General features: G+C 34.5%; 1 protein-coding gene and 1 long non-coding RNA gene across 2 annotated transcripts; one reads left to right on the top strand and one right to left on the bottom strand.

Moving 5' to 3' along the window:
• Positions 1-4,972: 4,972 nt before the first annotated feature.
• LOC141664274 (uncharacterized) lies at positions 4,973-6,452 on the bottom strand. Its single transcript, XR_012551935.1, has 3 exons — positions 6,095-6,452; positions 5,246-5,432; positions 4,973-5,140 (listed from the first exon to the last, which is right to left on the bottom strand). It is a non-coding gene; the product is annotated as an uncharacterized LOC141664274 (long non-coding RNA).
• Positions 6,453-10,700: 4,248 nt separating this feature from the next.
• On the top strand, positions 10,701-11,330 carry LOC141666087 (uncharacterized). Its single transcript, XM_074472072.1, has one exon. It carries the CDS (start codon positions 10,701-10,703, stop codon positions 11,328-11,330), a length of 630 nt encoding a protein of 209 aa, XP_074328173.1.
• The last annotated feature ends 4,775 nt before the right edge of the window (positions 11,331-16,105 follow it).

Here is a 16,105-nt window from a genome sequence, read left to right on the forward strand (position 1 = left end):
CAGTGTAAGGCACGGAGAATTCTTGATCCTCCAGAATTGGATCCAAACCACGTATGTAGGGGGCGTCTGCCCTTGCGCTTCACTCCGATTTGCATGTCCACTTCCTCCAACCTCGGGGTATAGGGGCATCCCATAAGGGGGGTTAGTGGTCACAACAGTGGAATATTCATATCCAACGGGTCGAGTATTCACAGGTGCATATAGTTGCTGAAATTGGGAATTCGTCCCTTGAGAACCCGGGGGATTCGTCCCTTCTGGCTGAGGCTCAGTTGCCCCTATCTGGGTTCCTCCTTGGGTGGTGGCATAGGTCGAATGCGGGGGTATCTCCACTACTGATGAAATTGGTTGGGTTGTCCCAGCTGGTGTTCCTTTGGGGGCGTTGCTCCCGCTCCGTGTTCTCACCATAGTTATTGTTGTGCTTTCCCAAAGACGGAACCAAATGTTATGGATAAAAAACTAGGGTGTATTAATTGCTGTATTTACTACTAGGGTTCGTGAGCTTCGAGGATCGATTTAATTGCTCTTGTATTTTGTGACTCGAACTGCCTTAATAAGATGCCTACATACCTTGTTGTTCGTCAAGGATCAAGTTAAAAACGTAGTTCTGATTGGTGGGGGTGAGACCCTTTATATATATATGTGGAACACCTTGAATTAGATTAGATTTAGCAGACTTGGTGGGCAAGTCTCAGAATTAGGATGGACTTTGAAGTCCTAGGAAGTAGGAATCTGATTCCTTATCCTTTGAGACCTCTTAGAGGCTAATCCACAAGGTTTCATACATTTATTATGACTATTTCTCAGTAGCCGATTTTCCCATATTTACTAATTAAGAAAATAATAAATATTTAGGATTATTGGGTCTTCCTTGTTCCATCAGGGCTGATCAATGTGTTAACCTTCTTGTTCTGAATGTCATACACATGGTCTTCCTTAATGGGCCTTCCAGCCCTAGATGTAATCAATGCAACATTAATGACGTAATTAAGGTTTATTTTATCCCCTATCAGAAAATTTACTTAAATTTAGATAATTATATGAAATTAACTTTAAGATTCTTAAATTATATGAATATAGATAAAATTTAGCTAAACAAAATCAAATTAATTAGGAGTAAGTTTTGTATGTAACACTTTATTCTTTTAAATTGTTTGATTGTATTTTTCCAGTTATTTAATTATATAATAGTCTGTCATACACACCATTATGTGAGTATATTACGGGAACCATATCAATACCTGTTAAAAATTATTTTCATATTTCATATAAAGCATTAGTTTATTTATGATATTTACACACATGTATATAATATTACTATTCATATTTATTTTATAAATTACATTAACATTTTTTAGGTGAAGTTTATTTATAAATAGAAATATGTATATATGTAATTTTATATTTTGAACTCAAAACCGGATAATCAATTCCATATTTTTTATTTTGACGATTTTGGGGGCTATAATATAACATTTTAAGCATAGAATTTGTGTAGAATTAAATCATGTGTTAAATTAATATTATTTATTTTTTTAAAAATTAAATGAATTTAGAGTTCCGACCCGATCCGAAATCCTAATGAACTGGATATGAATTATGTTATCAAAAATTCGAGAATAATCTTATCTGATCCGATAAATTTAAATGGATATAAATTTAATTATATTCCATCCAAATCCAATCCGTTGAATGCTTTATTTTCAACTATAACTATTATCCACAAACTCTTTAACAAAGATTTTAGTGAAATGAATATAAAAAATATCTTTAACATTCATCATCAACACCCAATATTAAAAAGGGTGATGTATATTTACTTATTTTGTTTTTTAGTGGTAAGTGGATGCGGTCAGAATAAAACATTGCGAGATAATGCCCAAAATAACACAAAATTACAGGATACTGTCTAAAATGGCACACTATGTATAAGTGGCCCTTCACTAGCACATAGATAACGTAACTAATGTATTCGTTATGCTTCATGGGTTAATTAGATGCTGATATATAATGAATTATCACCTGTTGGGTTGAAACAAGGAGGACCACCAAGCACATGCTCTGTGCTCTGTAGTCTGCAGCAGTTGGATGAGTGACGGAGATCTATATATCAAAATCTCTTACAATAACGTGAATATATATTGCGTTTAACTTATAACGTAACTAATGGTTGCGTTTTGATGGTTAACCCAATTTCTACGTCCATTTTAAAAGTTAATTGTATAGTTTAATCAGGTGAAATATGCCAACAACGTAACTAATCTATGCGTGAAGCAATAACGCAAATATCATATGCGTTAACAGTGTGCCATTCACGGCACTACTAGAAATATGGGCTCAGACATCGGTTCTGAACCGATGTTAAAAAAAAATCTGAACCGATGTCTTCGCGTGTGATATTAAATGTCATCAGCCTTTGACATCGGTTAACAACCAATGTCTATTACAGTGCTATACATCGGTTTTAAGATTAAATGTGATGTCTTTGCAACAAATTTCACCTTATATTACACTATTTTTAGGTGAATATAAGCATATTATGAGGTATTTATTCATTAAAACATGAAATCTACAAGCTTTAAAAGCCATTTATTAAAATTCTTTCGAACAAACCGATGTGAAATGCTAGATTAGACATCGGTTAGATTAGTTGGCCGATGTGAAATGTTTGATTAGACATCGGTTAAATTAGCAATGTGATGTTAATATTTGTATATTGCATGTCATCCTGATACTGTTCACATCCACATGAACCAATTACATTTACAAATAAAAAAATACCAAATAATGCAACATAAACATAGAGCTACTAATATCTACACTGTAGTGAACACCAGACTTAAAGTCTCGATTATTAGCTTCAGCTAAATATTTATTAACGTAAAGTTACTATTATAATTTAGAGACATAATCTAAGGGGATATGACATCGAAGAATATAATCTACATCCAGCATGCAAGCTTAATTTTTGAGTTTGTGAACTTAGTAACAAGAAAAAAATATTGATGTGGCTGCTGATCTTGTGTTAGTGAATAGGCTTGCGGTTGAGACATCTGATAGTAAGGTTCTTTAAGATCAAGCTTGCAAGAGGATGTTTGCATAATTCCTCCTTGTTCATCACCAGGGCCCTACATTTTAACTAATCAAAGATATTTGATAACACATCAGATTAGATCAAGTATACTGATCACACAAATACAAAAAATATCAACTTGACATAGTTAGATTGATTGTGTAACTCTGAGCACTGTGAGCAATCATATGAAGATGACCAACTATTTCTTGTACTGGCTTGACATAAAGTGGTTGAGAAAGAACACAGTGTAGTTGGTACCAGTGGGTTGTAGGTGCACCAGGAGCAGTGGTCAGCCACCTCTGAACCGTGCTGTGGATCAAATATTTCAACTTCCGTAAGGAATTAGAACTTTACGAAGTCCAGTGACATGAAAAAGAATAGTAATCATGGAGAGAACCTTCCATCAAACAATACATCAAACCAGAAGGCCAATCCGTGAATCCTGGTACCCGCGGATGAAGTATACTTTAATGGTACATTAATTTCATACAAATCTTCCTCGTGTAAGATGAAAATAAGTAATATAATTCATCATTTTTAACAAAGATGTTAATAATGCATTATTAACAATAAAACTAAATATGATTTACTTGTATTTCCAACAATAAAATAACACCACTTAAGGAGGAAACTAAAGAATAAGCACCCTCCCAATTTCCAATATTTAATCAGAATCTAAAACAATAAAACCAACCAAGATTTAATCAATTTTTAAAATATAAATTACCCAGATGCTAAAAATTCTATCTTTACATCTCAAAAGTTCTAAAAATTAATTCTTTACCAAAACCAAGAAACCCCATATGAGTAAACATAAAACCCCATATGGTTCAGCCTTTTCAGAAAACTTAGTTCAGTCTGCAACAAGAAGTATCAGTACAAACACTATTTTAATAGCTCAAAAAAAAGCATGGACATTATAAAGTTATCATACAGAAAGTACAAACAAGGGTATTTATTTTATATATTATTCAGAATACATTAATGTCCAACAGGTACTATCACCCTCTCCAACCTCTCCACTCTTGTGGGAGGCCTTTAATTTGTAACTGTGATTTGTAAAGACTAAAGAGTAATAAAGGGCAGGTGGAAAAATGATAATGATAATCAGATGCAATCCAATGTGCCATATGAGGAATGAATTACCAAAAATCCAGTATTCATCCCAATCCAGATAAACTGCTCAACCAAACATTATACAGTACTGATTCCCGACTTTTTGTAAAGCGATCATTAACCTTGAATCAAACGTCCGCCTTCTTTTTTTTGCATGAAAATAGAGTAAAGGAACGAATACATATTTGATATAAAACATTCTGCTTTTAATCTTGGAAAGAATGTAATCTTGCTGTCAAAAAGTTCTGAAGTGCATATACGCGCACAAAGGAGACTCTTGATTACAAAATGTACTAGTACTTAAAAAATGCTTTTTCAGGAACCACCTGCCAAACAAGATTATTATAGTGATTGTAAGTCTATTTATATTTTAATGTTTGTACTAGGTAGACAGTACTTTATGAGTCTATTGCATTTTTCTACATGTTTAGGATTTTGTATGGAAAATCTATAAACAATCAATGTTTAACAGCTCCATATGTTCAGTAATACAATACTCGTACATAATTTGAAATTACCTGATTCGAGAGTAAGTTTATATCTCAATTAAACGACAACAACAGTGCGACTAGACTTCTTTCTACGGCCGTAATTTCCACCCTCGCTCTGCAATTGCTTCACGCACTCGGTTGGCTGCTTCTGCAGTATCAATGAGTAGCGAATAGTTCCAAGTTTTTGAAATTTAAATTAAGGATAAGGAACACAATTTACAAATGGAACAAATTACAATAAGCATCTACAGTTTGTCAAAACAAATCAGATTGATCTTACCAGTTACCCCCTTTTTTATTTTACCAAGCTGTTGCAGCACATCAACTTCAATCATTGCTGCTTCCCGATATTTTTCAACACCACGGACAACTTTAATGGCTACCATTTCTTCCCCCTATTTGTCCCAGCATTTTAAAACTTGACCAAAGGTACCTTCACCCATCTTGCTGTGAATCTTATCTGTAAAATTCCAATTTAAAAAGGAACACAAGAACACATTTAGAAACAAATATTGATGAATCGAAACAAGGAACATAATATCTATATGGTGGAGAAGGTAGTTACAATGAAATGTTAGATTATCTCCAACAACAAACACATAATGCTCATCTTTGTCATCCTCTCGCCATGGGGGAGAGTCATTCCGAGCCAATTCCTTCAAATACAATGAATTTGTATTCTCTGTAGGTAATCATGAGGAAAAGCTTATGAAATTTGCAACTTCTTGCACACAAAATAATTCAAGCAGAGCCTGCACCAAGGAATAAACGATTAGACATACTTATATTGCTCAATACAAAATCAGATCTTCATCCCTCCTTAATACCTTCAAATATTTAACATACACTATGGCACCAATCATCTATAATAACAACAATTCATACAGAAAAATTTCAAAATAATAATTCAGTTCCTAAAACAAGGTACTAATTTTTTACGCCCCCTTCCACAAAACTACAAGTTTCAACAATTCGTAAAGAAATCTATCAAAATAATAATTCAGTTCCGAAAAACAAGATACAAATCATTACACCCTCCTTCCAAAAAGTAACAAGTCTATATACCAACATAATTGATAAACCAAGATAGTAAATCAAACAACATCTAAGTTTTGTCAAAGGCAGCAAAAGCAAAAGAAACCCCCAAAACAAAGTAGTATGTATGAACAACCCCCAAAAAATACATACTAAAACCCCCAAAAAACACTTACTTATTGCAAACACATAATTAAGAACACATTATGATAAAAAACCCCAATAAGTAACCACCCAAAAGAATCAAACCAGAACAAAATAAACCCCCAAAAACAAAACTTAAAACCCCCCAAAAAACGTTTCTTATATACATGCACAGAGAATATAAACATGATATAAACCGTAAAAAAGAGGGAGATAAACCATAAGAAGAATATACCTCCAGATTCTCTTCAGTATTACAAAACTCAAGATGCTCGAAAACCTCAATGTTTAATTAGCTCCAACTTTCAGATGCTCGAAAGCCTCTACCTCTACTTAATTTGAAGCTTAATTTGCTCTAATTTGAAGCTCCAACGCTTGAATTTGAATTGGGGCTGAAATTAGGGTTTAGGAGAAAGGAGAGAAAGAGACAGGGAGAAGATGAGAGATGAGATGAGAGGTGAGAAGACGGTAAGAAAGAAAGAGGGGAGAGATGAGAGAGATATGAGAGGTGAGAGAGACGAGAGAGATGAGGGTAGTGGGAGAGATGAGGGTCGCGGGAGAGATATTTTAGAAAAAGAGGGAATGAGGATAAAGTGAATAATTTGTTAAAATTAAAGGGGGGAAAGTGTACTGAAACCGGGGGAAAAAAGACAAGTAAATTTTTATTTTTTTAAAAATGGCCAGAGACAACGGTTAACAAAATCAACCGATGTCAAAGTTAAAAGCATATATTTGGCCTTTTTAATTTCTGAACATAGACAACGCTTACTATGTGAAACCGATGTCAGTATTCGTATTTAACATCGCTTTTTTCTAAACCGATGTTAAACAGGATTTTAACATCGGGTGCATTACATGCCGATATCTAAGCACCGATATCGTATCTACTATTTTTAGTAGTGCGGGCTAGCTTTTCTTCGGGTGCTGTTTTGGATCTTTTTATCATAAATTTTGCCAAAATGGACCAACACCCAAACATTGCTAGCCTTATTCATTTACATCATGCGGACGACCAGATCGGTAAACTAATGAGGTCAACTCGTCTATCCTTTTCTAATTTGTCAACGTAATTACAGATTCAGAGAAATAGAGATGAATCGTTAGGTGGTCGAATAGTTGACGCCTTCACATTTTACCCCCGAAATGGTCCTTAAAAAATAACCAATTAGGTGAAAAGAGCTGCCTAGGAAAATTCTAATTGAAAGTACACTAACGTGTTTTTAAAGAAATGGTTGAACCTGTAAGCATTCTAAACATTAAAAATTATGAACTTTACCGATTTTGATTGGTAATAATTTTGTATATAGAGAAAGTATAATATTTTTAGAAAATAGGAGTAAGTCAAATTATGTTAGACTTATATTCCTTAATTTCATCCAATTGTTATCGCAACACCCACTATAAGATTAATATAAAGTATAGTTTCATAACTTTTTTTAAAATTTTCTTTTTCTGAATAAAAATAGAATTTTTAAACTTTTATTCAGAAAAAAAAAATTACAAAATTATCGAACTATACTTTCTATTCATCTTAAAATGTGTGTCGCATACTCTCTTAAAAACGATAACAATAGGTAGGGACGGAGGGAATTATATCCTATATATGATTAGCATAAGAGAGTTAATATGACATAGTTTGGTCGTCAGGGTACAATAGTAATTTTAGAAATAGTAGTATTAAGTAAATAGGCAAAGGTTCGACTCCTCACGACTACAACAATTAACTTAATATATTCTATAATATTCTATATATGATTAGTATAAAGGATTTAAATTAATTTGGTGGTCGGGACAAGTAGTAGTTTAACTATTTGGTTAAAACAATAATTCTTAATATATAAAATATAACAAAAGTATTAGTTTAATTAGAGCAGACACGAATAAAATACATAACAAATAATTTGATGGAGTGAACGAAAATCAATATTTATACAGAACTAAAGTAGTAATTTAATTATTTGACTAAAATAATAATTTTAAATGTATAAAACATAACATGTATACAATAGACATAAATATTAGAGCAGACAAACAAAATATATAACAAATAATTTAATGGAGTGAAGAAAAATCAAAATTTATACTTAAGAATTAAATATTAAAAAAATATAAATTATCCTGTGCATCACACGCGTATGAAGCTAGTCTACACTAAACTAAATATGAAAGATAATGGTCATGCACATCTACTAAAATAGAGAACAAGCTATGTCAAATGTCATTCTCTCCTTAAATTTTAGGACACTTGCCATTCTCACAATTAATCACAATTTGCCGTACATTTTTGTATTAAAATATTATAAGAAAACAAGATTATATACAACTGACTTAGACTTAAATTCGACCGCCTGTTGTCGAATTCTTTGGAAATAGATAGTTGAATTTAATCGATCAGATTTACAAATAAAATTAACTTTAATCGGTTGAAATAAAACGGTCGAAATTAAAATGCTCGTATTTAGAATTAATTTCGATCAAAAATATATTCGGTTAAATTTATGACCGGGAAAAAATAGAGCGAGAATGTAGCTATTTTTCTTGTAGGGGAAATATTATAATTGAGTCAATTATAATAAAAAGTTTTTGACATTTTTGCTCAAATGGAACTTAAGATTTTCGTCACAAAATAACATCTTGTCCGTTAAACTTCCGAATTAAATAATTAAAATATATACAAATAAATACATACCACATAAAAATAAATTTTTTTGGAATAAGTAATGTTGAACACATGTTATGGCTCTAGTTCTTTTGTAGACTGAGATGGGGGGATTCGGGGATTTTTGCGGGTACGGGTCGGGGAATGGGAACGATTTCTAAAAAAAATCGGGGAACAGTCCGGGGACAGTTTTTTATGTCTACCCTGCCCTATCCCCATCCCCAACCCGGTTTTTTCCTGCTTTACAATATATTTACATATTCTTATTTATCTTCAAGAAATATGTAAGTGCTACGACAATTTGTATTTTCTATGTTATTAGAGATGTTTTTAGATACTATCTTTTTTAAAGTATAAGGTCGGAATGAAGTACTACAAATGTACTTTAATTTTACTTAAATATTTCATGTATAAAAAGAAAAAATTATTAGAATTTACAGTTTAATATTTTGTTTTGATACTTTTTTTTATAGATATTGCATGAAAAAAAATTATTTAATAGAAATTTTGACTTAAATAAAATATTCTCGATTACCCGCAGAAATAGCCGTTTCCCGTTTGGGCCGGGGACGGGGAATAATATATAGTCCCCGACGGGGAATGGGCCGGGGTCGGGGATTAGGTTTGAAATCGCGGGCCGAGGACGGGGATAATACTATCCAGCCCCGAAGTGACCCGAAACCCATCCTATAAGAAACGGTGGTTAGGATTCAGATGTCAAAAATTTTATAAGTTTCAAATATTAGGAATTTAGAGTTATTAAATAGACATCAGCTTGTTAAATTAATAATTATTTTTACCTTTAATATTACTTCATTCGATTTCATATTTTTATTTTTGTTGTAACTATTTTACTTATAATCTCAAAAAAAAAAATTGAGGCTAAATCAGATTTTAAATCAAGTATATAGGTAGTTAAAATTTTATTAAATAACTATATGAGTTTTAATAAAAATGTTAATAGATTATTTTAAAAGAATATTTGATAAATTTTAAATAAGACATACGTCTATTATGTAACATTTGTTTTTGATAAAGAAAAACATTTTTCATTAATTTGAACAAAATACAGCCGAAACAAATCCCAACTATCGATGATTTGTTTTCTGATCATTTAACACACATAATTTAAAAATTCTTGAAAACGAAAAGCGAAATTAAAGATATCTCAAGTGATGCACGAAAATCTCTGAAAACAGTATTATCACAATCGATCATATCATATAAAAACCATTATTAGCCAGTGTTCTGAAACACCAATCGCATAAACTGAGATTGGAGAATCGACAACCCAGCTTTTTACATGTTGGATATCAACTATAAAAATGTCGATGTTTAAACTCGTGAATAATAAACAATGACCTCTTGCAATAACTATCACCGACCCAGATTCAATGCAGACTTTGCAGATCATGAAAAATATCAATAAACTCGTTCTCAACAGATCTAACATCAAATAAATTCAATCATAACTAAACAAAAACATAACCAAACACTCCAAAAGTAAAGATAGAATACACACTCCAAGACTCCAAAATGAGAGAGACACAAATACCGAAAAAATTGATATTTATTAAAATAAAAAATTGAAATCGAGAACAAAACAAATGAAGTAGTTGGAATTTTTAATCGTAAAAATCAGTAAAAATTTGTTGATTAACTTGAAAAGAACAAATTCTACGTGAGGAGTGGAGGGTGGCGACTACGATTATAAAAGTCTTAGCTAAATTTTCATCCACACGTAAATATCTTAGCTACTGTTTGGCGTTTCTGTTAGTTTTAATCTTAAACTTAGATGTTATTTTGCTTAATGTTTATTTGATTGTTTTTAGGGAATAAGTCTGTCCAACATTAGTTGATTTAGTCGTATGTTTCTTTGTGGAGAGTTTGTAGGACTAGTTGAATAAACTTAGTGCTGGAGTATTTGTAGGATTTTAGTTGATATCAGGTTCCTGTTTTGTAGCCAACTCTATTTTGGCAAGTCTTTATATCTGGTATTGCTGTATTGAATGGAAACAGGTCGTTGGGTAATTGTTCTCTGTGTATTTTTCTCTGAGTTATTTGTTAAACAGCTATATTCAAATATATATATATATATATATTTGATTAACGATTAGCAGACTCAAGAATTTGGTATCAGAGCATCAGGCGTACTGTGTGTTACCTGTGGAAAGCAGCGACTATGGATGTGAACAAGATGAAAGGTGGATCGATGGGTCTCATCTATCCCATGTTGAGAAAGACTAATTACACGACGTGGGCTCTTAAAATGAAGCTCATTATGCAAGCTCACTCAGTTTGCCGGGAGGCAATAGAGCCGAGTGATTCAAAGGTGTCGTGTGATGATAGGGTCGACAAAATTGCGTTGGCAATCTACCAGGCGATACCGGAAGAGATTTTGTTGACTCTTTCAGATAAGACGAAGGCTCAGGATGCGTGGCAGGCCATCAAAACACTTTGTCAAGGAACTGATAAAGTTAAAAACGCGAAGATACAGACTGTTAAGATCGAGTTTGAATCAATGGTGATGAAAGACAATGAGCAGATCGATGATTTCTGCATGAAGGTTACAGGATTGGTGACTAATATTAGAGCATTGGGGGATTGTTTGAGTGAATCATATGTGGTCAAGAAAATCTTACGAGCAGTCCCTACAAAATTTCTGCAGATAGTATCAACTATGGAGCAATTCAGTGATATGGAGACATTGACTGTGAAAGAGACTGTGGGTGCTCTTAAGGCTCACGAAGAAAGATTGAGGGGTCAATCTGACAGTGCAAATGGTCAACTAATGATGACACATGAGGAGTAGTCCAGGCGTGAACGAGACGAGGGAAAGCTCTTGTTAACCAGAGAAGAGTGGTTGAGACGAACAGAAAAAGCTGGAGGTGATTCCTCGACAAATTGGAAGGGACGTGTCAATCGAGACAAAAAAAATTCGATGCTTCAATTGTGAACTTTACGGACACTATGCAGCAGATTGTAGACGACCCAAAAAAGTGAGAGAGTTTAAACAAGAAGCTAATATGGCACAATTTGAGGATGATGAACCAGCACTCTTATTGGCTAATCATATTGAAGAAAAGGAAAAAATGATGCTCCTAAATGAAATGACAGTAGCTCCTAAGTTGGCCAAGAATGAAAGTGCAAGGAACACCAGCTCGAGCTTGTGGTATCTCGATAATGGGGCAAGCAATCGCATGACGGAAGACAAGTTGAAGTTTAGAGAGCTAAATGAGGACATAACTGGTCAAGTTCGATTTGGTGATGGATCAACGGTAAAAATCGAAGGAAAGGGCATGGTGATTCTAAAATGCAAAAATGGAGAAGAGAAGGCTCTAACTGAGGTATACTCTATTACCACTCTTTGTAACAATATTATAAGCATTGGTCAATTATCTGAGGAGGGTAATCGAGTGATTATTAAGGGGAGTTTTCTGTGGATATATGACAATCAAGATAAGTTGCTTGTGAAAGTTCAAAGGTCTCAGAATAGGTTGTATAAATTGTTGGTCGAAACAAGTAATGCTAATTGTTTTCTGTCGAGAACTAGTGATAAGACCAGGCTGTGGCACGTCCGTATGAGACATGTAAACTTTCAATCACTGGTATTGATGGACAAAGGAAAGATGATGTATGGCTTACCGAGAATTACACAACCTGATGGTATTTGTAATGGGTGTCTGATGTCGAAGCAAACGAGGAAACCTTTTCCCACAAAATCTCATTATAGTGCGAGTAAAGTGCTACAACTTATTCATGGGGATCTTTGTGGCCCTATACAACCTGCCACTACTGCTGGAAATAAGTATTTTTTCTTGTTGGTAGACGACTACAGTAGAGCTATGTGGGTGTATATGCTAAAAAATAAGGATGATGCACTTGGGGCATTCAAAAAGTTTTGATCACAAGTTGAAGATGGCAATGACAAGAAAGTTAGATTGTTGAGGACAGATAGGGGTGGGGAGTTCTCCTCCAAAGAATTTGATACTTACTGTGAGGAGGCCGGAATTACGAAACACTACACCGCACCATATTCGCCTCAGCAAAATGGTGTGGTGGAACGGAGAAATAGAACTGTTGTTGAGATGGTTAGGAGCTTCTTGAAAGAGACAAATATGTCGGGGAATTTTGGGGAGAAGTAGTAAGGCATGCTGTCTATGTATTGAATCGACTTCCAACAAGAGCACTGTCCAGAGTAACGCCATATGAAGCATGAAGTGGGGTAAAACTAAATATAAGTCATATACGTGTATTTGGGTGTGTTGCACACATGAAAATTCTGAGTGTACACACCAAAAAGCTGGATGATAGGAGCAAAAGGGTTATAAATCTTGGGAAAGAGCCTAGAATGAAGGCATATAAGCTTTATGATCCAATAGAAAAACGAGTTCATGTGAGTCGTGATGTAATTTTTGATGAAGCAGAATCGTGGTCATGGGAAGAGCTGAGTAAAAATGAGAATCAAGAGTCATACACATTCTCTGTTGTGGGTTCGAATGAAAGGAATCCTGATGAACTAAACACGGAGCAAACAGATGGAGAAGAAGTAAATGAAGAAGCAATATATAGTGATTGCACTGAGAACTCGTCACAGGTTCGCAATCTCCATCAAACTATCAGGATTCACCGAGCTCGCAATCTCCAATAAATTATCAGGATTTTGATAATTATGATGACAGCAACCCAACGAGAAAATACAGGTCCGTAACAGATGTTTATGCTGAAGCACGTGAAGTAGAACTAGAAGACGAGTTGTACTTAATGGGAGTCGAGGAACCAAATACTTATAACCAAGCAGCAGGTAAAAAGGAGTGGAACTTGGCAATGCAGCAAGAGATGAAGTCGATCGAACAAAATGGTACATGGGTATTGACAGAGTTTCCAAAGAATCAGAAGGTGATTGGGCTGAAGTGGATTTACAAATTAAAGAAAGACGCGGAGGGCAATATAGTGAAGCACAAAGCTCGTTTGGTGGCCAAAGGGTATACACAAGAACAAGGTGTTGATTTTGAAGAAAATTTTACGCCCATTACTCGACTAGAGACGGTTCGATTATTATTGGCATTAGCAGCCCAAAACTCTTAGGAGGTACATCATTTAAATGTAAAAACAACATTTTTGAATGGAGAAATCAAAGAAGACGTATATGTGGCTCAACCAGAGGGGTACGTTCAAAGGGGTAAAGAACATATGCTGTACAAGCTTCTAAAGGCGTTGTATGGACTTAGACAAGCTCCACGTGCATGGTACTCGAAACTTAATCGGTGTCTTGAGGAGATGGGTTTACCAGGTGTCCCTACGAACATGCGGTATACTCTAAAACGGAAGGTAATGATATGCTGATCGTAAGTGTATATGTTGATGATTTGTTGGTCACAGGTACAAACTTGGGAGTTATCAAGAAATTCAAGGCTCAAATGAGTAACAAGTTCGAAATGAGTGACCTTGGAAAATTGAATTACTATCTGGGAATCGAAGTGGATCAAGGGAAGGACTATATTGAGTTAAAGCAGTCTGGGTATGACATAAGGATACTTGAAAGAGATGGTATGTCTAAGTGTAATTCATGAAAATATCCCATGGATCATAAGGATCATATTAATAAGGATGAGCATGGTGTACCAGTTAATAGCACTCAGTATAAGTCGATGGTGGGAGGCTTAAGATACCTGGTTCATACTAGGCCTGATATTGCCTATATTGTAGGTGTGATTAGTAGGTACATGGAACGTCCAACCGAGATGCATCAGAATGTAGCAAAGAAAATTTTATGATATATCAAAGGGACGATAAACTTTGGCATTGTGTATATGAAGGATGGCAGCAATAATGAGTTATCTGGATTTTTAGACAGTGATTTGGCGGGTCATTTGGATGAACGAAAGAGCACAGGTGGGGTAGTGTTCTACTTGAATGAAAGCATCATTACATGGGTTAGTTAGAAACAACGGTGTGTTGCATTATCATCGTGTGAGGCGGAGTTCATGGCCGCAACTGCAGCAGCCTGCCAAGGTATTTGGTTAAAGAATGTTCTTGGTCATGTTTTGGGTGTCAAGATGAAGCTAGTAGTGATATATATTGACAACAAGTCCGCAATTGACTTGGCCAAAAATCCAGTATTCCATGGTCGTAGTAAATACATTGACATTCGCTATCACTTTATACACGAATGTGTTGAGAAAGGGGAGATAATCATCAAGCATGTCCGAGGAGAGATTCAGCGTGCATATATTCTTACAAAGGCCATGACTATAGTAAAATTCGAGCGTATGAGGCAGCTAATGGGGGTGAAGGAACTCAGAGAATAAGTTTAAGATTAAGGGGGAGATTGTTAGTTTTAATCTTAAACTTAGATGTTCTTTTGCTTAATGTTTATTTGATTCTTTCTAGGGAATAAGTCTGTCCAACATTAGTTGATTTAGTCGTATGTTTCTTTGCGGAGAGTTTGTAGGACTAGTTGAATAAACTTAGTGCTGGAGTATTTGTAGGAGTTTAGTTGATAACAGGTTCCTGTTTTGTAGCCAACTCTATTTTGGCAAATCTTTATATCTGGTATTGCTGTATTGAATGAAAACAGGTCGTTGGGCAATTTTTCTCTGTGTATTTTTCTCTGAGTTATTTGTTAAACAACTATATTCATATATATATATATATATATTTGATTAACGATTAGCAGACTCAAGAGTTTCCGGTAAGTCCACTTAATTGGGGCTTATCAACAGCTTCTTCAAATGGGATAAGCCCATAAGTAAAATGTACCTGACCCAGTACTTTTCTTCTTCACTTAATTCATCTCTGACCTCGCGCCTCTTTCCCATATCTCTCCCATTTCTCCTCTCTCTCAGTTTGGCGCTAAAATCCCGTTCGATCTCTCTAAACCTGCTTCGGTTCTCGTCAGGTATCTCCCCTCTCTCCCGTATGTATATGTCTATGTATTTTTAGTTTCGTTAAAATAGCAAATCTGATTGATTTCGTGTAGTTATGATCGATGTCGATGTCACTGGTTTGTGTATATTTGTATGTATCATTTCTACCGTATTCAAGCTCTCCTTACACTTCTGGGTAAATAATTTTTTTTTAATAATTTGATCACCTTTGTATGATACTTGTTGTTCTTTGGATTTTTTAAAGGGGTTTATGTTAAATTAGTTTAAATTTGAATTCTTCATTTTTTATGTAATTATTTTGTGTTTAGTGATGAATTGAGCTGTTTAGTTCTTGATATGTTGTGTTTAGTCATTGGAGGTTTACTAAGTTTGCTTTAAAATTTAAGCTGGAGTGTTAATTAACATCCTTGATTCTTTTTCAATGATTTGTACAGATGTCAAGGGCACAATCAAAGATACGGAGACGGGATCAACCATCGGGTGCGGCTCCTCCTGTATGTGCGACTCCTTCTGTGTCATTTGCTTCCAAGTGGGGAGATGAAGAACACGATTTATTTGTGAGGCTATGTTATGGTGAGGTTGTTAAAGGCAACAGGTCTAACACCACTTTGAACAAAGAAGATTGGAACGCTGTGTATCAACAATTTGCTTCTCGTTCAGGAAAGGGTTTGGGATTTAAGAAAACTAAAGAATCGTT

Source organism: Apium graveolens, chromosome 6 (assembly GCF_009905375.1).
Source record: "Apium graveolens cultivar Ventura chromosome 6, ASM990537v1, whole genome shotgun sequence".
Lineage (NCBI taxonomy): Eukaryota > Viridiplantae > Streptophyta > Magnoliopsida > Apiales > Apiaceae > Apium > Apium graveolens.

Bases quoted from the DNA above. Each gene is read 5' to 3' on its own strand.
- LOC141666087 (XM_074472072.1), top strand. From the start codon at position 10,701: ATGGATGTGAACAAGATGAAAGGTGGATCGATGGGTCTCATCTATCCC.